Source organism: Salmo salar, chromosome ssa14, assembly GCF_905237065.1.
Source record: "Salmo salar chromosome ssa14, Ssal_v3.1, whole genome shotgun sequence".
Taxonomy (NCBI): domain Eukaryota; kingdom Metazoa; phylum Chordata; class Actinopteri; order Salmoniformes; family Salmonidae; genus Salmo; species Salmo salar.
In genome coordinates, this window is record NC_059455.1 from 10,557,428 (window position 1) to 10,578,217 (window position 20,790).

Consider the following 20,790-nt stretch of genomic DNA (forward strand, 5'->3'; position numbering starts at 1 on the left):
AAGTGTGGTACCAGGAAAATAACCTCTCACTCAATGTCGACAAAACGAAGGAGCTGATTGTAGACTTCAGGAAACAGCAGAGGGAGCACGCCCCTATCCACATTGACAGGACCGCAGTAGAGCACATGGAAAGCTTCAAGTTCGTCTGTGTATTTTTTTATTTTATTTAACCTTTATTTAACTAGGCAAGTCAGTTAAGAACAAATTCTTATTTACAATGACGGCCTACCCCGGCCAAACTCTAACCCGGACGACGCTGGGCTAATTGTGCGCCGCCCTACACTTCACTGACGATCTGAAATGGTCCACTCACACAGACAGTGTGGTGAAGAAGGCACAACAGAGCCTCTTCAACCTCAGGAGGCTGAAGAAATTTGGCTTGGCACCTAAAACCCTCACAAACTTTTACAGATGCACAATTGAGAGCATCTTGTCGGGCTGTATCACCGCCTGGTACGGCAACTGCACCGCCAGCAACCACTGGGCTCTCCAGAGGGTGGTGCAGTCTGCCCAACTCATCACCGGGGGTAAACTGCCTGCCCTCCAGGACACCTACAGCACCCGATGTCACAGGAAGGACAGAAATATAATCAAGGACAACAACCACCCGAGCCACTGCCTGTTCACCCCGCTATCATCCAGAAGGCGAGGTCAGTACAGGTGCATCAAAGCTAGGACAGAGAGACTGAAAAACAGCTTCTATCTTAAGGCCATCAGACTGTTAAATAGCCATCACTAGCCGGCTACCACCCGGTTACTCAACCCTGCACCTTAGAGGCTGCTGCCCTATATACATAGACTTGAAATCACTGGCCACTTTAATAATGGAACACAAGTCACTTAAATGTTTACATATTTTTGCTTTACTCATCTCATAGGTATATACTGGTTTCTATTCTACTGTATTTTTGTCAATGCCACTCTGACATTGCTCATCCTAATATTTATATATTCCTTAATTCCATTATTTTAGTTTTAGATTTGTGTGTATTGTGTGTACTATTGTGAATTGTTAGATATTACTTCACTGTTGGAGCTAGAGACACAAGCATTTCGCTACACCCGCAATAACACCTGCTAAACATGTAATGTGACCAATAAAATTTGATTTGAACACCTAGGGTAGGTGATGATTCAGGGGAATATGACAAGCCCTAATTTGCAATATAGCCTAAGTCATTATGTTGGATTTTATAATGTACACCTGACGGTAGGGGTGAGTTGGCGGTGTGCCCAATGATGTGGGCTGGTGTACATAAAATGCCAGGGCCGAATTCTTGTTCCAGTCCGACACTGGCTATGGCTCCCCATCAACTAAACCACCACACCACGCTGTTTGTATCGGTCGTTTGCTTCAACCACGCCCGCAGTTCACGTCAGTCCGTAACGTAAGTTTGTGCGTGGTGCTCTGTACAGGGGGGCGTAGGTTTGACCGGCTTTTCAGAGGCAGACACAATGAACCGTCGGACGATGTAAAGTACGCATGTAGGCTGAAGGCACGGGCAAGTTTTGGCAGTATATATTATTATTTTGTTTGATATAATTGGATGTTTTCGAGCATACTTCTCAGACTTTTTGACGGTTTGGGGATAGCTAGAAAGGTCGGTCCAACGAGTTAGTCTGCTAAAACGAGGTCGACATCTCTGGCTCGTCCGCTTCGAAAACGACTGAAAACAAGACGGAATTTTACAAGATAAAGGACTTGCTAAAGTCAAAGGTAAAACATTATGTCGATGATGGACTATTCCGATTACTTCGCCGCCGAATGTCTGGTGTCGATATCTAGCGGTCCCGTCCTACACCGACCCACCCCAGTTGCAGCCCAGGCCCTTCTTCCTGGGGAGCCTGAAGGGTCGAACGAGGACAGGGAGGTGCGTGAGACAATGAGACTCGAGGGGGCCAACATGATGAAGGTGGCCGGGATCCTCACGGACCTCCACAGCAAGTTCCGGCCCATGTCGGCCTACTCGGAAAGCAGCAACTCCTCGTGTGGGGAGAGCGGCTACACCACGTTGTCTGACTCAACTACCCCTACCATGACCCCCTCTGCTACTCCAATTCCTGGACAGTACAATGCCACTCAGCAACAGTGGGGAGGAGGAGCGCCTCGGTCCCCAGTAAAACGACACCAGTGCACTTTCGACGGCTGTGACAGAGTTTATGGGAAATCGTCTCATCTGAAAGCCCATATCAGAACCCATACAGGTACAATTATGTAGCTAGCTCTAACTGTAAAAAAAAAAACGTTTTTGGCATGTAATCTGAACAAACAACCCTTTATTATCCAAGTTGTTCCAGAACTTCTAGTTTGGCCATACTCAGTAAACACTCCTCCTTTTTGTGTCACTCTCCTCTCTACAAATATCCTTTTTTTTTGTTGGTCTCCTGAAGAAAGGTGTTTTTTCTTCACGGGGATATACTGTACATTGGGGTGGTTGTCGTTTACCCGCGAGTTTGTACAATACTCCCCGAAAGAGGGGAAAAACTCCCAAACCAGAGGGCTCATAACAAAGAAGTAAAGGAACAAAAGAATGGGGCTGGACGAAAAAGCATAGTGACTAGTGACGAACATGTTACATCTAGGCTCGATTTGCATACGACGAGTGAGTTCGAGAGGAAAAAACGTTGCGTTCGGGGGCGTTTGCGCAGGCACCGCGGTTCTTTTAGCTTGAGCTGCCAAATCGTTTAATCCCCACTTCGCATCAATGTGGCCATTAGGTGAGAGTTCAGGTCTTTTGTAGAAAAAACACAGTGTTCTTTGTTGAAATCATCCACGTCTGTCATCGTTTTTCCCACGTCAAATGTGTATGTTTAGCGCTGTTACTTTGTGTACATGCATCAGGTGTCCGCGCAGTCTTGAGGTTCAGGGTCAGTGACATGAACAGGCGCAGATGGATTAGAAGAGGGAACCGTACTGAATAGAATAAGTCGTCAGGGAACGCCCCCAAAACGGGAGTTTTTTTGGGGGGGGGATCCCGCCTAGCACAGACGAGTTGGGCGTGTTGCAAAACGCTGGTCCGCTTTGCGGTCTTGAATATAGCCCCTGGCACCCCCTCGTTTGACTCCTATTACTCGATTAAGGCACTGTTCAAGGGCCACGAAATAGCCTTACAGATTTCACATTGAGGTTATCATCTTATATAACGTTAATAGTCAACGTAAAGTGTCCTCACCCCTCCTCAAACCATTTTACTGTAGGTTATTAGCCTGGCTATTACCCATTTGTGGAAAATGGTAGTTTGGGAATGCCTGCTTTAAATTAACATTTTCACACTTTGCACACTTTTTTAATGTGGATAATTCAAAGGTATTTCACAACTTTTGTGTCAAGTTAATCACTTTCGAAACAAGGCAGCCCTTTGAAGGTTTCACATGTCTGAGCCCAGTTAGAGCCTTTCCTAGGAGACATGTGGAGGTGTCGAGGGAGGCCTCTTCTAGGGCCGCCCACCATATGTTGGAGGTAGCCTACCATGTGAGTGTCAATATCTATTGCAGTCTACATTTTGCATTCACTTTTCTAAATGTCACTCTTCACTACCCATATGAACCATGACCAGATAGATTCAAGTTTTTCTTTTCAAAATAGGTTGATTTCCTTGCATTAAAAAAATGGTGCTGATAATATTGTAAACTTTTTTTTAAACTAAATTGATGGGTATATAAGGGTCTCCCAAGAATTGACCTTACTACCAACCGCTATATGTATTTCTAACTTAATGGCTTGTGTTAGTGATTGGCATAAGCAGGGCAATGCTTGACCCCCAGTCTGACTGGGCTCAGTATTTGAATTCAAAAGTTTGGTGTAGACCTAGACTCTTTCTGTCTACCTTCACCAGGTGAACGACCCTTTCCCTGCACCTGGTCCGACTGTGAGAAGAAATTTGCCCGCTCCGACGAGCTGGCTCGCCACATGCGCACCCACACGGGCGAGAAGCGCTTCCTGTGCCCGCTGTGCGACAAGCGCTTCATGCGAAGCGACCACCTCATCAAGCACGCCCGCCGCCACCCCGACTTCCAGCCGTCCATGCTGGGCCGTAAGAGCTCGTCCTCCGGGGGCCCGGGGGTGTCCAGCCCCGCCATGGGCCAGTAGTGTGGAGGGGTCAGTGGGTTCACTCCCACATCTAGGGCTGGGATCAGCAAGGGTCACAGGGCAATCAGATCCACGAGCCAGGCCCCAGCCTGTCCACCACTCACCACAAACAGGACCTGGATGGGGGGCGCATTCACCACCACCCACCTCGACGGGCGAAGGCGACACTACTCTCAATGCTCAACACAACCTCAATTCTCTCCAACCCTTTCCCTGAAAAATCACGCATGCAGGGAATTCTCAATGTCTTCAGTCCGCAGTCTCAGCACGCAGCAGCCAAATGTTTTCCTCCTTTCTCTGCTTATTTTAAAGAGATGGCGCTACACACTTTTTTTACTGTGCCCGTTTCCCTTTTCTGTTAGCGCCATTTTAGTGATATTTAGCTAGAGGCGTAGCAAGGCAGAGGTCGAGTATAAGGGGAGAAGCTTTGCTGATCCCATATCCACAGTTTTAGAGGTTGCACATTCCATGTGTTTTTGTCGTATGGGTTTGTTTGTCGTTGAAATGAATTTAGCTGGCTTAGGTATGTCATGTTTTTTGCAATATTGTATTTACTGCATTATTATCATTTAAATTTGCAGGCCAGCTTCACTTTCATAGTACTGATGATGAATGGTTTAAACCGCTCAAGACTAGCAGTTTGCAGGCCATCCTTATTAGTTCTAGATCAACTTTTACACTTTTTTTTTTTATTACCATCCATGAAATGTTGACACATGATACACGTCGTATTATGTAGGATATTGACGCAAATGCTTTAAGCTTCTATTGTAGAGAATATCCTTAAATTCTATTAGAGGAAGTAATACTTGTGATGAATTGTAGTCCTTATATTAGGGGTGACGGAGTATACGCTTGGATAGGATAGCGCTGCTTGCGAGTGTGTAAGAGAGTTAGTGTCTGTCTCTATTTCCGTTTTGTTATAGAAAGACACTTTCTACTATTTCCACTGTCTGTCCAGCAAATGGACATTCTTACTTTATTGTCTCAGTGAACAACACTTCAGGAAACTCAGAAAGCCTTAAACAATTTCATCCTTTTTTTTCTTCTCTCTTTTCTTTTTTTGAACCATGTTTACAGTCTGAATCAATTCTACAGGTTTACTCCGACTCGTCGACACATTACAAATACACAGATGCAATATGACACTTTTTTTCTTACACGTATTTTGAACGCTACTTGGCTAATTTATGTGATAGGTATTCACTGTATTAATATGCTTCTACAATTGAACACTGTGGAATTTGATAAAGATACAAGTTATCTCATTATATTTATTATAACCAATGGTTAGTAAGCCACATTTGTCCGAGTGCTTTAGGAGGTGCTACAAAGGATAGATTGGGGTTATTACATGTCTTTTTGTTTTGTTTATTTTCTGGTCATTCAGGTCCTTCTCTCTCATCATTATGACTTGATTCTATATATCTGGCTTTTCTCAGACACAATAACACTGTACTCTGCTCTCGTAGCCTTGTCAAAACTGTCATTTCTTCCACAGGAAGATTGAATTGCATGACTAAGGCACCTCCTCACAGAGTCCCCCCCCCGATGTCTTCCTTCTCTCACGTCTCCACTAAACAGACTGACTTTAATTGTTCATTTTTTTGCCGCATTATTTGAACACCGTTCATTCTATTGTAATGGGATGTATTCAACTTTTTAGTTGAAGCGCTTTTTGCCATTTGTACACATTTTCACAATCTGACAGCTGTTGGTAACTGCTGGCAGTTATCTCAAAACAAACATGGACTATATAACTTCAAAAGGCACAATATTGCTTAGCAAATACTTTTACAATGTTTTCGAATGAATTGTGAATGTCTCCATGGATCTCATCATTTTCCAAATGTTTATGTTTCATTTTCTGACATGGTGACTAAGCAAGTCTGCCTCGTCAAAATGCCGACTTACTTCACAAAGAGTAACAATAACTTACCTCACAGTTTTGTTTTGTGTAATATTTGTCTTCCCTTGGAAAGTAGTCGGATCAGAATGCTTCTAAAGCCAATCGAGCCTTAGGTTTGAACAACTTCTGTTCTTCAATTGAAAACTATGCTCCGCCAGAGAAAAGGTCTCTTTAGTTTGTCTTGTCTATGTTCTCATGTATGCTGTGTGTACAGAGTTTTTGACTGTGCTTTAACACTTTTTGTTTTTCATAGTATTTTTACTCGCCCCTGGGTGTTCAGTAGTGCTGATCATCAGTTTTGGCACGCGTCTTATACAAATGTGCTGTTATGTATCACCACCCTGCACAATATTGAAGATTTAAATTTGGACCTACTGCGTTTAGGTGTGTTAATAGATGAATTCTGTAACCTACTTCATAACACGCCCGTAACCCATACATTTCATCAACTCTTAACGTCAACAACCACAAGTTGATATCTGTTATGTCACTATTTGCCGTTTTAACATAGGCATTTATTAAATGCTCATTAACCGCTTACAAATGTGTAATGTATGGGTTATGAAGTCCTGATGTAGATGCCCTTCAGATTAAAGTTACCAATTAATCGATAGAGATTTGACAAACCACTTTAACTGGCTTTGGGGGACACACAACCATATCTCAAACTATTTAATTCACTTCGCTGAACACCCTAGTGCAAACAATGCCTATTGTTTCCCACCGTACACTAATACAAAATAATAGGCGCAGCTGCATTGTGCATACAAAACCAATATTATAATTTTTTTTATTTTTAAGCTACATTATTCATGTCATTATTTAAGAAACTTCTTATTACAGCTTTGCTTTACGTCGATGAGAGGAACTGTGGAAATAATTGAATACAGCCGCGACATTGCTCTCTGATATTTATACTCTCAGGTGTCTTCTAAGAATTGAGCGCTGGAACTTCCATATTTCCTCAGTAACACCCAAGTGTAAGCATGTGTTTCTATTATTTCGCTGATTAATTTATTATGACTTATCATTTGTGTGGTTTAATGATTTTTTTTCTTCATAGCTCATTATTTTGGTGATATGGAACAATGCTAATAATTTGGTTCCATTGTTTGCTTGATACAAAACTGCCAGTGCTTTTTTAAAATAATAAATACGAACCTTAAGTTGAATGTTTTGGTCGTGTGGGTCATGTTCTTCTTAATAGGTGACTTAACAGATACTATTAACTTGAAACTGTATTTAAATGTTCAGTTATACTTAACAATATTGACAATTAAGTGTATATGTGAACATTAAAGGGAAGGTTGTCTGAGATGGTTTTTAAAGTAAGGAACATTTGATCAATCCCTTTTTTTAAATGGATAATTCACCCAAATGACAATATTACATTAGACTGCTTACAGGGTAAGAAACCCATAGACAAAGTATGATATGAACGTTTACTTGGTTGTTTACTTGGCCAGTGCTAATTTATTTGCATCTGTGGCACAATCCAATGCAAATCAATGGTACCTATATTAGCATTGTTTACGCTTTGTCCAAATCATGTAAGTAATGCCGAGCGATTAACCGAAATGTAAGTTATTTTTCGTTTTGTAAACAACTAATTTGTGAACATTGGTTCAATTATTAGTATTCCATTTCTTTGTTCGTTTCTGTGAGCGCAATGCGCACATTGCACTGCGGTTTCTCGAAAAATATCAGATCATGCCTGTACTGTGCAATGTAGTAGGGAGTTGTAGTTTCCAACAGGCCAATGTGGACATAGTTTAGAACAGCACATGTGATAATTAACTACATTGACCATAATCCACTGCACGGCTACATGTCCGGTCTGTGTTGAGGAGATGCATAGAGAGCAGTTGCTTCGTAAGATATTGGTATTCAGCCGTCATAAAAGTATGCCTTATTTACTCCGAAGAACTACTAAAATAGTGTTTTTGAGATGACTTGGAATTAAATAATAGTCATCAAATAAAACAAATGTAATATACACAACTGAAATATTTTATTAAAGTGATAAGCAGTCATGGGCAGTCACTACCATCATGGGACATTTATGAATTGTTTTATTCTGTGTTGTTACAGCATTCAACCCACATGATGCATTTAATGTTTCAAAAAAAATCATCGAAAATCGTAATTCTTTTTTAATAATCGCACCGACCTCAAAAAGCACTAATTGCTCAGGACCATCTATAAGTAACTTCAATGAGTTACACAATACATTTCGGGATGATTGTTTGTGACCTTAACCTTGTCGTCAGGCTCAAATTGCCGGGGGCATAGAGCCTGGTAACAATGTGGGACTGTTTGGAACTTTTGACAAAGCCAATTTTGACTTTGTGGCTGTGGAATCTGACTTTGGCTATGGAAGCGAGTGGAAATGGAGAGGGATCGAGCCGGCAACAGTTGCATTAGATGAGACTTCACAATATATTATTTTGGGGAAGCGCAATTTGATTCTGAGTTCGGGCATATCATGTTTATTTGTGTGAACTATTTCTAAGATGCGTAAACCTACTTTCAGATTTTCCAAATTCACTTCCTCGTTTAAATCACTTGCGCTTTGAAGTCCACAATGTATGGGGGAGGTCGCGCTAGATGGTGATGCTCTGAGAGATCAGCCAATTACATTCTTTTCTGAATGCTTAAACACTAACAGTGATTCTTGAAGCACTATCTCTGAAACCATTAACACTTGTAGCCAATGCATTTACCAAGTGTGCCAAACTGAATGCACGTTCTCTGCGTGGGTAATTTTATAACACACGTTTTTCAAAACTGTAAACGCAACTCACTGCTTTACTCTCAGTTTGCAATTTAATAACACACCTCTAGCAAAACTGTAAACATTGGTCTCGACATTGCTACACTATTTCGCCAATTGCCTTTCCACATTGACACACATGTGAAAACACTTTTAGATAATGAGTTCACTCACAAATCAGAGGTTGAACACTATAAATAAGCCACAGGTAAACATAAGGTTTGGACAACAATGGAGGCCAATATTGGACAGAGAGTAAGAGGGGTGAAAACAATTAGAGGAGGACGAGGAGGAGGAAGAAATAAGAGGTGGAGTAGGACGGCGAAGAGGAAGGGGAGTCAGGAACACAAACTGATGACATCAGAGCGACTGTGGTTGACCATGTTGTCAACCATGGGATGAGCATGAGGGAGGCTGGGCAACGGGTTCAACCAAATCTGAGCCGCTATACTGTTGCAGGTATCATCCGGATATTTTGAAATGAGAACCGGTAAGTAACTAAGTGCTGTAGTCTTACTGGTACAGTAATATGTACTGTGCTTTCATAATGAGAAGGATCTATCACTGAAACCGTTCAACTGTTTTTACAGAACTGCAAGAAAACCAGTATCTGGTGGAAGAGGTCGACTGTTCACCCCAGAGCAGGAGACCCACATTGTAAATATGGTCATTGCAAATAACTGCATCAGACTCAGAGAACTGCAGGACCACATAATGGCAGATAACACCATGTTCCAAAACGTCAACACAGTGAGTCTCTCTGCACTGTCTCGTCTACTGAAACGCAATAGAATTAGGATGAAGCAGCTGTACAGAGAGAGTCCCCTTTTGAAAGAAACTCAGACCGTGTAAAACAACTGAGATATGAATATGTGCAGGTAAGTTATACTATCCTATCATTGGTACTGGATCTGGAAGTGTATGGTGCTACATCATATTGACTGATCCCTGTCTTTTCCTACTGTGCTACACTGTTTTGTCTTGTCTCTTTCAGAGAGTCATGGAGCTAGAAGCAGATGCTGTGCATCATGAGCTAATATATGTGGACGAGGCAGGTTTCAACCTTGCAAAAAACAAGGGGCTGCGGCAGAAATATCATCGGACACCGTGACATCATCAACGTCCCGGGACAACGTGGTGGCAACATAACAATGTGTGCGGCTATTAGTCAAAACGGCGTCCTTCACCATCATGCAATCCCAGGCCCATACAACACTGCACGACACTCCACGCGATACTTTCCACGCTGCCTAGCTCAAGACAGCATCGCATGTGATGCGGATGAAGTCTTATGGTCAGACCCACAAAGAAGGCCATTTTTTGTCGTTTTTTTTTCTAGCACAAATGTTTTGGTTTTCTTCTACTGCACTTTTGTTGTTTGAGGAGTGTTAGAACATTTGGAGAGAAAAAAAGATATACTTTTGCCCCTTATTTCTATTGATAGTGTGTTATGTTCGGAATACACATCCATACTTTACACATTTGGATACCTGCGTTTGTGTGTTTACTACATGTATGACAAACCTTTATTGCAAACTGCTATGCCCTGCACACAGAAAAAGCAAAAGCCACAAGTGTTTTTCATTTATACTATCAGTGCCTAGTTGGTGCTTCGTGTGCTTATTCAAATGATGGTTTGTGTGTACTGTATTGACGCAATAACACCATTTTTTTAAAGAGTTTGAAGTGTTTTGCAAGAATTGTTTACTTTTGCAAGAGATGTATACTGTTTTGCTGGTTCGGTGTAAGGTTTTGTGGTTAGTGCGTCGAGTTATGAAAAAATTGCCTATAGTTTCAAAGATAGTGCCTACGCAATCAGAAAAAACTGTAAAACCGGCGGCTGTTTTTTGCAGCAGAATACTTTCCGAATGCACTGTAGCTGAGGGAGAGAGGGAGAACCTTGTTCCATTCGTTTTATTTAGCATTCCTAGAAAAAGAAGCCATTTTAGACTATTGAGCTGCGCTGCCTGTCTATCTGGGTGTGTTCGCGTGTGTGTGTGCGCGCAGCCAATCAGCCCTCACATCAGATCCCAATCCAGTCCCACTTGGTCCACGTTCTCCATGATGGTCACCAGTCTGCTGCGGAACCACTGCTCAAACCTCACATCGTACTCCAGCACCAGCACACGCTGCAGTCCCTGTTTCAACACCCAGAGGGTGACATTCACCACAGGACGGCCACTGAGCCAGGGTTCGAATCTCCAAATGCTTGATATATTAAAACAATTTACATCGCCTTCTACACTATATATACACACGTATGTGGACACCCCTTCAAATTAGTGGATGCGGCTATTTCAGCCACACCCGTTGCTGACAGGTGTATAAAATCAAGCACACAGTCTGCAATCTCCATAGGGAAACATTGACAGTAGAATGGCCTTACTGAAGAGCTCAGTGACTATCAACGTTGACCCGTCATAGGATGCCACCTTTCAAACAAGTCAGTTCATCAAATTTCTGCCCTGCTAGAGCTGCCCCGGTCAACTGTAAGTGCTGTTATTGTGAAGTGGAAGCGTCTTTGAGCAAAGTGGTAGACCACAGAACGGGACCGCCGAGTGCTGAAGTGCGTGACGCGTAAAAATCATCTGTCCTCGGTTGCAACACTCACTACCGAGTTCCAAACTGCCTCTGGAAGCAACATCAGCACAATAACTGTTTGTTGGGAGCTTCATGAAATGGGTTTCCATGGCCGAGCAGCCGCACACAAGCCTAAGATAACCATGCACAATGCCAAGCGTCTGCTGGAGTGGTGGAAACGTGTTCTCTGGTTAATCACGCTTCACCATCTGGCAGTCCGACGGACAAATCTGAATTTGTCAGATGGCAGGAGAACACTAACTGGCCTAATGCATAGTGCCAACTGTAAAGTTTGGTGGAGGAGGAATAATGGTCTGGGGCTGTTTTTCATGGTTCGGGCTAGGCCCCTTAGTTCCAGTAAAGGACAATCTTAATGCTACAGCATACAATTACATTCTAGACGATTCTGTGCTTCCAACTTTGTGACAACAGTTTGGGGAAGGCCCTTTCCTGTTTCAGCGTGACAATGCCCCCGTGCACAAAGCGAGGTCCATACAGAAATGGTTTGTCGAGATTAGTGTGGAAGAACTTGACTGGTCTGCACAGAGCCCTGACCTCAACCCCATCGAACACCTTTGGGATGAATTGGAAAGCCAACTGTGAGCTAGGCCTAATCGCCCAATATCAGTGCCCGACCTCCCCAATGCTCTTGTGGCTGTGGAAAGCATTCCAAAAAGAATGGAGGCTGTTATAGCAGCAAAGGGGGGGACCAACTCCATATTAATGCTCTTGTAATGAGATGTTCGACGAGCAGGTGTCCACATACCTTTGGTCGTGTAGTGTATCCTGTATCTTTCCATCTATCAAGTAACAAACTAATTGTAGTAAAGTAGTTTGAGCACTGTTACAGATCCTTAACACAATCAATAAAAGTAGCAGCTATCAATGTTTATTAGGGTTTTTATGCAATGTTTTGCAGGTGTATAGAATCGATTTGCATGTATAGACTAGATTTGCACCTGTTTCCAGATGTTGTAGTGACTGAGGAAGCAGCCGGGTCAGGACACGCCCCGAATACGCGTCTTTGTACTCAGGCAACATGTCTATGCCCATTGCCTGCAGCTGGGAGGTGTTCAGAGCTCTGAACAAAAGAGAAGAAAATAAAAGATTAGTAAACATCATTCCAAATGTTCAAACCCAGCCCAGATGCTTAGGGCTAGATTTACTTCAGGTTTGCACCTGTGCAGCATTGGCACCTGTTCTTTATCAGACAAAATGTAGCACAAACGTTCAAAGAAAAGATCAAAGGAAGATTACGATATAGATAATAAATCGAAGTTTCACGGTTTTTATGAATCCATGCTTCACTAATTGGAGCAACAGTGGAGTGAGGATTCGGTATGGATAGCAGGCAATGTCTTTTATTCCCTTCTGAAGTAACAGGTGCAGGCATTACGTAATGTGCTTTTTGGTTGTGGTGTCGTACTTGCCATCCACCACCTCTGTCAGTGTAATATGGATGCCCAGAACGGAGAGGGTGCTCAGCATTCGATCCCGCCGCTCAAAGCGCCACTTCAGATGAATCCGAAAGATATAGAATGAAGGTGGGGAGAATAGGTCACGGAAATCAGACAGTTCCATCCTTTATCCCCTTTCTCATGATTTGTATGAAATGAATAACAGTGGATGACTTAAGACACAGTACACAGTGGATGTACTGTAAGGGCATTCTCAGAACCTCATCAAATCCCAGCTTTTCCAGGTTTAGGTGTATGGTGCATGCATTTGTACGGCTTCATGATCAACCTTTGAATGATCGGCTATGAAATGTCAACTGACATTTACTCCTGAGGTACTGACCTGTTGCACCCTCTACAACCACTGTGATTATTATTTGACCCTGCCGGTCATATATGAACTTTTGAACATCATGAAGAACTATATAGCCATGTACTCTTATAATCACCACCCGGCACAGCCAGAAGAGGACTAGCCACCCCTCAGAGCCTGGTTCCTGTCTAGGTTTCTTCCTAGGCTCCTGCCTTTCTAGGGAGTTTTTCCTAGCCACCGTGCTTCTACACCTGCATTGCTTGCTGTTTGGGGTTTTAGTCTGGGTTTCTGTATAAGCACTTTGTGACATCTGCTGATGTAAAAATGGCTTTATAAATACATTTGATTTGAATTTGATTTGACAATCGACTGAAGAAAAATATCTGTATTAGACTCTTATTATTAAATAAAAGCAGCTCACACTGTGTTAAGACATTGGCCATCTATGATTTCCAAAGAAATTCCTCAGTCTCTCATTAATGACCATTTTGGGGATTCTCTCAAGAGAGGGGGTGTGATGAAGGAGAGAAAGAGATAGCTAGTTAGCTATAACGGAGGAGTGGGCATTCTGACAAGGCTGTTAGACTCCCTTCACTTTAACAGCTTCACAGGGACTGGTCTGTAGGCGTGGGGAAAGCACGAAAGAAAGTAGATGGCAAGCGTGGAGGGATATATTTATAGACAGTGAGGGTGGTGTGTGTGTGAGAGAGAGAGAGAGAATATCCTAAACTAAATCAGAATGCTCAGACTTTGCTCGAACGTTCATGGTATCATGCATTAATGTCATTCCAAGATTTGTGCAGAAACGTAAGAAAGGATTCGTCTCACTCAGAGCCTCAGTCACGGTGTGGCTAAATCTCTCCACCTCCTCCTGACCTTGCTGTTGCGTCGGGGGCCGCGGCAGATACCCATAGTGCTCTCTGTTGCATATGTACATCTGCACGGAATCACAGGGTCATAATATAACATAATACATTAGACACATACACGTTACATGTATTGCATGTTTGATTGAGTCTGCCTGGAGTGGCAGATACTGTAGGTGGCGTGTGCACTTTTGGGACTATTCTATTGTGTGTATTGCACCAGAAAGAAAGCAGAAAGAAATGCTATTTAAACCCAGATCTGCCCCCCATTCAATATGCAGTAATGAACGGTGCATTTCAACACAATTCATTACGACTCCATGTCTGACCTGCCCGCCGCGCAGAGAAGGCGAAGACCATGATGTCATCCAGGGGAAAGGTGTAATCGTGGTGTGGTAGGGTGCAAGGCCAGCGCACGGGCGGCGCCCTGCCTCAAGACCACCAGGAAGGTAGAGTGCACCATGGGAACACCGAAGCAGCCCTGGTTCTTCCAGTTTCTGATGGGGATGTACTCTGGGGTGCACTTGTAGTAACCCTGAGAGGGCAAGCAGAGATGCAGTAGACTAAACTGAGCATTAAGTAGCAGCCCAAGGGCCAAATCAGGCCTGTCTATGACATTTTATGTAGCCCTTGAAATGAAAAAAACTTCAATAATATCCTCCCTGGTCATTTGCATATTTCAAGTCTTCAAATACAATGGTGGGCACTGAGCACACATGAAAGAACATGATGTAATACAATGAATCAAAAAGGAAACACATTTAATTAGCATTAATTGTATAAATTATCATGCGTTACAAACATTGTTGACGTCTACATAAAAAAAAAAGACACACTCGCTAATTGAATTGAATATTAATGTCATAGATAGAAAACTGAATGCAAATCACACTGAAGTGGCAAACAAACCAGCAAAACTAAAATGAAATTGGGAAAGGACAGAAGAGCTAGCCATACGGTCACATAACACTGAGGGACAGTGCCAAGGGAGTGGTGGTGTGAAGCAAGATGGCAGAAGGCAAATCATCAAATGGCTCCATCTGTTTCCCTGCCCTCTAACAATACCCTTACTCATCATGCCACTAACAGAGCCAGGCAAGACAGACAGAGACAAGTGCAATGCTTCAGATTGAATTAACATTCGGATGTTCGGGCGGCGTTCGGCGGTCGACGTCACCGGCTTACTAGTTGCCACCGATCGATGTTTCACTGTTCGTTTGGTTTTGTCTTTATTGTGTACACCTGTTTTTGATTTTCCCTAATTATGTTCATTATTTAAACCTCTGCATTTCCTGTTTGTCTTGTCGGTGATTGTTTGTCTGTTTTGTGTAGTTGGAGGTGTTTCTCCAAACTATGTATTTTTCGATGAGAAGATTTATTGATAATTTTAGTAAACACGTTTTTTTACCTTTATCCCTGTGTCCTGCGCCTGACTCCTCCACTTCTCTAAGAAAATCATTACAGAATCACCGACCACGCAATGGAGTCAGCAGGAGCAGCCAGTTCTCCTATTCATATAGAAGAGCGCGTTCAGCAGCAGGCGAATATGATCCAGAATCTTATGACTGCCATGGATTGCGTGCTGCTGACCATGGAGAGAGTGGAGAGGAAAGGATGTCCCGTCGACCCAGCCACACCACCGCCCGGCACACCTCTGGATCATATCCAACCTCCGTCTAGATCCGTTGGGATTCGGCTCTCGCTCCCGGGAGTGTATGACGGAGCAGCTGCCAGGTGTCAGGGGTTCCTACTCCAGCTGGAGCTCTACCTGGCGGCTGTCCAGCCGCCGCCCTCGGGACGCGAGAGAGTGAGCGCCCTCATCTCCTGTTTGACTGGTAAAGCCCTAGAGTGGGCCAACGCCATCTGGGAAGTGGAAGACCCGACTCGGGATAACTACGAGGACTTCTCCCGCCGCTTTCGGGCAGTATTTGATCATCCACCAGAAGGAAAAGCGTAGGGAGAGCGCTTGTTCCATTTAAGACAGGATATGAGGAGCGCTCGGGAGTTTGCACTGGATTTTAGAACTCTGGCGGCTGGTGCAGGATGGAATGAGCGGGCCCTGATCGATCACTACAGGTGTGGTTTGCGAGAGGACGTTCGTAGGGAGCTAGCCTGTAGGGACACCACCCTCCACCTGGACCAGCTGGTGGACTTATCTATCCAGCTGGATAACCTGCTGGCCTCCCGCAGATGTCCGGATCGGGGTCCGTTGGTTCCATCCTCCAGTCCCTTAGACCCAACACCAATGGAGTTGGGCGGGGCTGGTACTAGGGAGACCGGAGGGGAAACCGTTCCATGCACCAGAGGTGACCGCAGAGGACACACTGCTGGTCGGTGCTGGGGAGGTTTTCCAGGTAGTCGAGGTGGTAGGCGGAACACTGGTGGTTCATCTCAGGTGAGTAGGCACACGACTCACCCAGACCCCCCTGTTGCTCACATGTGGTTATCTATAAGATTTCCGGGGTTTTCCCCGCATTCCCAGCATAAGGCGCTAGTAGATTCAGGCGCAGCTGGGAACTTTATTGATCGGTCTTTGGCCAATAGATTAGGGATTCCTACTGTTCCCGTTGATGTTCCCTTCCCTATACATGCCCTAGATAGTCGTCCTTTGGGGTCTGGGCTGATTAGGGAGGTCACAGTTCCCATTACTATGGTGACGCAGGAGAGTCATGAAGAGAGTATTAGTCTTTTTCTGATTGACGCTCCTGCGTTTCCCGTTGTGTTGGGGCTTCCCTGGTTGGCTTCTCATGATCCTATTATTTCGTGGCAACAGAGGGTTCTCAAGGGATGGTCCTGTCAGTGTTCAGGGAGGTGTTTAGGTGTTTCCTTAGGTGCCACTACGGTGGAAAGTCCAAACCAGGTTTCCACCATGCACATTCCTCCCAAATATGCCGATTTGGCAATCGCCTTCTGTAAAAGGAAGGCGACTCAATTACCACCCCATCGTCCGGGGGATTGTGCGATAAATCTCCTGGAGGGTGCTGCACTTCCCAGGAGTCACGTGTATCCTCTGTCACAGGAGGAGACAGCGGCTATGGAAACATATGTCGCTGAATCTCTGGGACAGGGATACATTCGGCCCTCCATTTCACCTGTCTCCTCGAGCTTCTTTTTTGTGAAGAAGAAGGATGGAGGTTTACGCCCGTGCATTGACTATCGAGGTTTGAACCAGATTACTGTGAAATACAGTTACCCGCTACCTCTGATCGCCAGTATGACAGAGTCATTGCTCGGGGCGCGCTTCTTCACAAAATTGGACCTCAGGAGCGCGTACAACCTGGTGCGTATCAGGGGAGGGGATGAGTGGAAGACGGCATTTAGCACTACTTCTGGGCACTATGAGTACCTCGTCATGCCGTATGGGTTAATGAATGCTCCTTCCGTCTTCCAATCATTTTTGGATGAGATCTTCAGGGACCTGCACGGGCGGGGTGTAGTGGTGTATATAGATGATATTCTCATATACTCCACCACCAGCGCTGAGCATGTGTCCCTTGTGCGTACGGTGCTTGGTCGACTGTTGGAGCATGACCTTTACGTCAAGGCGGAGAAATGTCTGTTCTTTCACCAGTCCGTCTCCTTCCTTGGGTACCGTTTGTTCGCGTCAGGGATGGAGATGGAGACTGACCGCATTTCAGCCGTGCATAATTGGCCGACTCCAACCACGGTAAAGGAGGTGCAGCAGTTTTTAGGGTTTGCCAACTACTACCGGAGGTTTATCCGGGGCTTTGGCCAGGTGGCGGCTCCCATTACCTCCTTACTGAAGGGGGGACCGGTGCGGTTGCGGTGGTCGGCTGGGGCGGACAGAGCTTTTGGCAACCTGAAGGCTCTGTTTACCACGGCTCCAGTGCTGGCGCATCCTGATCCCTCCTTAGCGTTCATAGTTGAGGTGGATGCATCCGAGGCTGGAATAGGGGCTGTGCTATCTCAGCGCTCGGGTAAACCACCAAAACTCCGCCCCTGTACTTTCTTTTCGAAGAAGCTCAGCCCGGCGGAGTGAAACTATGACGTGGGGGATAGGGAGTTGTTAGCTGTTGTCGGGGCTCTGAAAGCGTGGAGACATTGGCTTGAGGGGGCTAGACACCCTTTCCTCATTTGGACTGACCACCGAAATCTGGAGTATATTCGGGCAGCGAGGCGACTGAACCCTCGCCAGGCTAGGTGGGCTATGTTTTTCACACGCTTTTCTTTCACTCTTTCCTATAAACCAGGTTCCCAGAACGTCAAGGCAGACGCACTGTCCCGGCTGTATGATACAGAGGAGCGGTCCACAGAGCCCACTCCCATAATTCCAGCCTCATGCCTGGTGGCACCGGTGGTATGGGAGGTGGACGCGGACATCGAACGGGCGTCACGTGCAGAACCCACTCCCTCCCAGTGTCCCGTTGGGCGCATGTACGTGCCGTTTGATGTTCGCGATCATTTGATCTGTTGGGCCCACACATCACCCTCATCTGGTCATCCTGGTATAGGTCGGACGGTGCGCTGCCTTACGGGGAAGTACTGGTGGCCCACGTTAGCCAAGGACGTGAGGGTTTATGTCTCCTTCTGTTCGGTATGCGCACAGTGCAAGGCACCTAAACATCTGCCCAGAGGGAAATTACAACCCCTTCCCGTTCCGCAACGACCGTGGTCACACCTATCGGTGGATTTCGTGACAGATCTTCCCCCGTCACGGGGTAACACCACGATCCTGGTCGTTGTGGATCGGTTTTCTAAGTCCTGCCGTCTCCTTCCTTTGCCCGGTCTCCCTACGGCCCTACAGACTGCGGAGGCCCTATTCACCCATGTATTCCGGCACTACGGGGTGCCTGAGGATATAGTCTCTGATCGGGGTCCCCAATTTACGTCTAGAGTCTGGAGGGTGTTTATGGAACGCCTGGGGGTCTCGGTCAGCCTTACCTCAGGGTTCCACCCCGAGAGTAACGGGCAGGTGGAAAGAGTCAACCAAGAGGTGGGTAGGTTTCTGCGGTCCTATTGCCAGGACCGGCCGGGAGAATGGGCATCATTTATCCCTTGGGCGGAGATGGCCCAAAATTCCCTACGCCACTCTTCCACTAACCTTACCCCTTTTCAGTGTGTGCTAGGGTATCAGCCGGTCCTGGCACCATGGCATCAGAGCCAGATCGAGGCTCCTGCGGTGGATGAATGGTTTCGGCACTCGGAGGAGACATGGAACGCTGCCCATGTACGTCTTCAACGAGCCATCAGGCGGCAAAAGGCGAGTGCCGACAGCCACCGCAGTGAGGCCCCGGTTTATGCACCAGGGGATCGGGTCTGGCTCTCGACCCGAAACCTGCCCCTTCACCTGCCCTGCCGGAAGCTGTGTCCGCGGTTTGTGGGGCCATTTAAAGTCCTGAGGAGATTGAACGAGGTTTGTTATAGGTTACAACTTCCCCCTGATTATCATATTAACCCCTCGTTCCATGTGTCTCTCCTCAGGCCGGTGGTGACTGGTCCGCTCCAGCAGTCGGAGGTACGGGAGGTTCCTCCGCCCCCTCTGGACATCGAGGGGGCCCCGGCATATACCGTACGAGCCATTATGGACTCCAGACGTCGGGCGAGGGGCCTTCAGTACATCGTGGAGTGGGAGGGGTATGGCCCGGAGGAGCGAAGCTGGGTACCGGCGGAAGACATCCTGGATCCGTCGTTAATCCAGGATTTTCACCGCTTCCGTCCGGATCGCCCTGCTCCCCGTCCTCCGGGTCGTCCCCGAGGCCGGTGTCAGCGCGCTGCTGGAGCCGTGCGTCGGGGGGGGTACTGTCACGACTCCCGCCGAAGTCGGCCCCTCTTCTTGTTCGGGCGGCGTTCGGCAGTCGACGTCACCGGCTTACTAGTTGCCACCGATCGATGTTTCACTGTTCGTTTGATTTTGTCTTTATTGTGTACACCTGTTTTTGATTTTCCCTAATTATGTTCATTATTTAAACCTCTGCATTTCCTGTTTGTCTTGTCGGTGATTGTTTGTCTGTTTTGTGTAGTTGGAGGTGTTTCTCCAAACTATGTATTTTTCGATGAGAAGATTTATTGATAATTTTAGTAAACACGTTTGTTTACCTTTATCCCTGTGTCCTGCGCCTGACTCCTCCACTTCTCTAAGAAAATCATTACAATGAACTCCAGCTCAGTAATGTAACTGAGGATTTTTTTCAGTTCAAAACTCAAATTTACCAAAAAATACGTATTGTGGTGTCATCTGGAACTGATGGGCACCAATGAGACAATATTATGTGACTGCTTTACCCTACATCACTCCATGCATTATCCATACTCTAGCTAACCATGGATGTGAGAGATCATTTTAAGGGTTTTGAAAAAGGGTTCAACTTGTAAATTAAAAAGCAATATGGAACAACAGGTTCAAATTCATGCGTTTTACCAGATGGCAATACGATCCATAGGATACTCTAACCTGTCAACGTAGCCCAAGAAGTAGGGAAGACTGTGCTCTGCAATGTGCACCAGGATAGGCTACTGATCAGAACTTTGGGCTTCAGCAACAAAAACTTGTGCAGGACAGGTTCAAGCATAGCCGCTGGAAGTAGGGGTGCTGAGGGTGCTGCATTTTATGGAAAATTTCGCAAAAGTAGTGCATTGGGCCTTTACCAGTCCTGTATTAGCGGTTCATATAGCCACTTGTAGCGTGCCCCCCCCAAAAAAAGATTTTTGTCTACTTTTTTGTTGTTGTTAACCTTGTAAGCCTTGTTGTAATCTGATAGGCAGGTGTTGTTAATTTAATTGGATATTGGGAGGTGGGGAGCACTCCTTTTTGTTGACCATTTGAAACCAAAAGCTATTTTAT

General features: G+C 45.4%; 1 protein-coding gene across 1 annotated transcript; it reads left to right on the forward strand.

Annotated features, from left to right (window-relative positions):
• The first annotated feature begins 1,401 nt into the window (after window positions 1-1,401).
• Window positions 1,402-7,171, forward strand: LOC106568757 (Krueppel-like factor 9). Its single transcript, XM_014139389.2, has 2 exons — window positions 1,402-2,205; window positions 3,837-7,171. The coding sequence occupies exons 1-2, from the start codon at window positions 1,728-1,730 to the stop codon at window positions 4,088-4,090; spliced, it is 732 nt and encodes a 243-aa protein (XP_013994864.1). The 5' UTR covers window positions 1,402-1,727; the 3' UTR covers window positions 4,091-7,171.
• The last annotated feature ends 13,619 nt before the right edge of the window (window positions 7,172-20,790 follow it).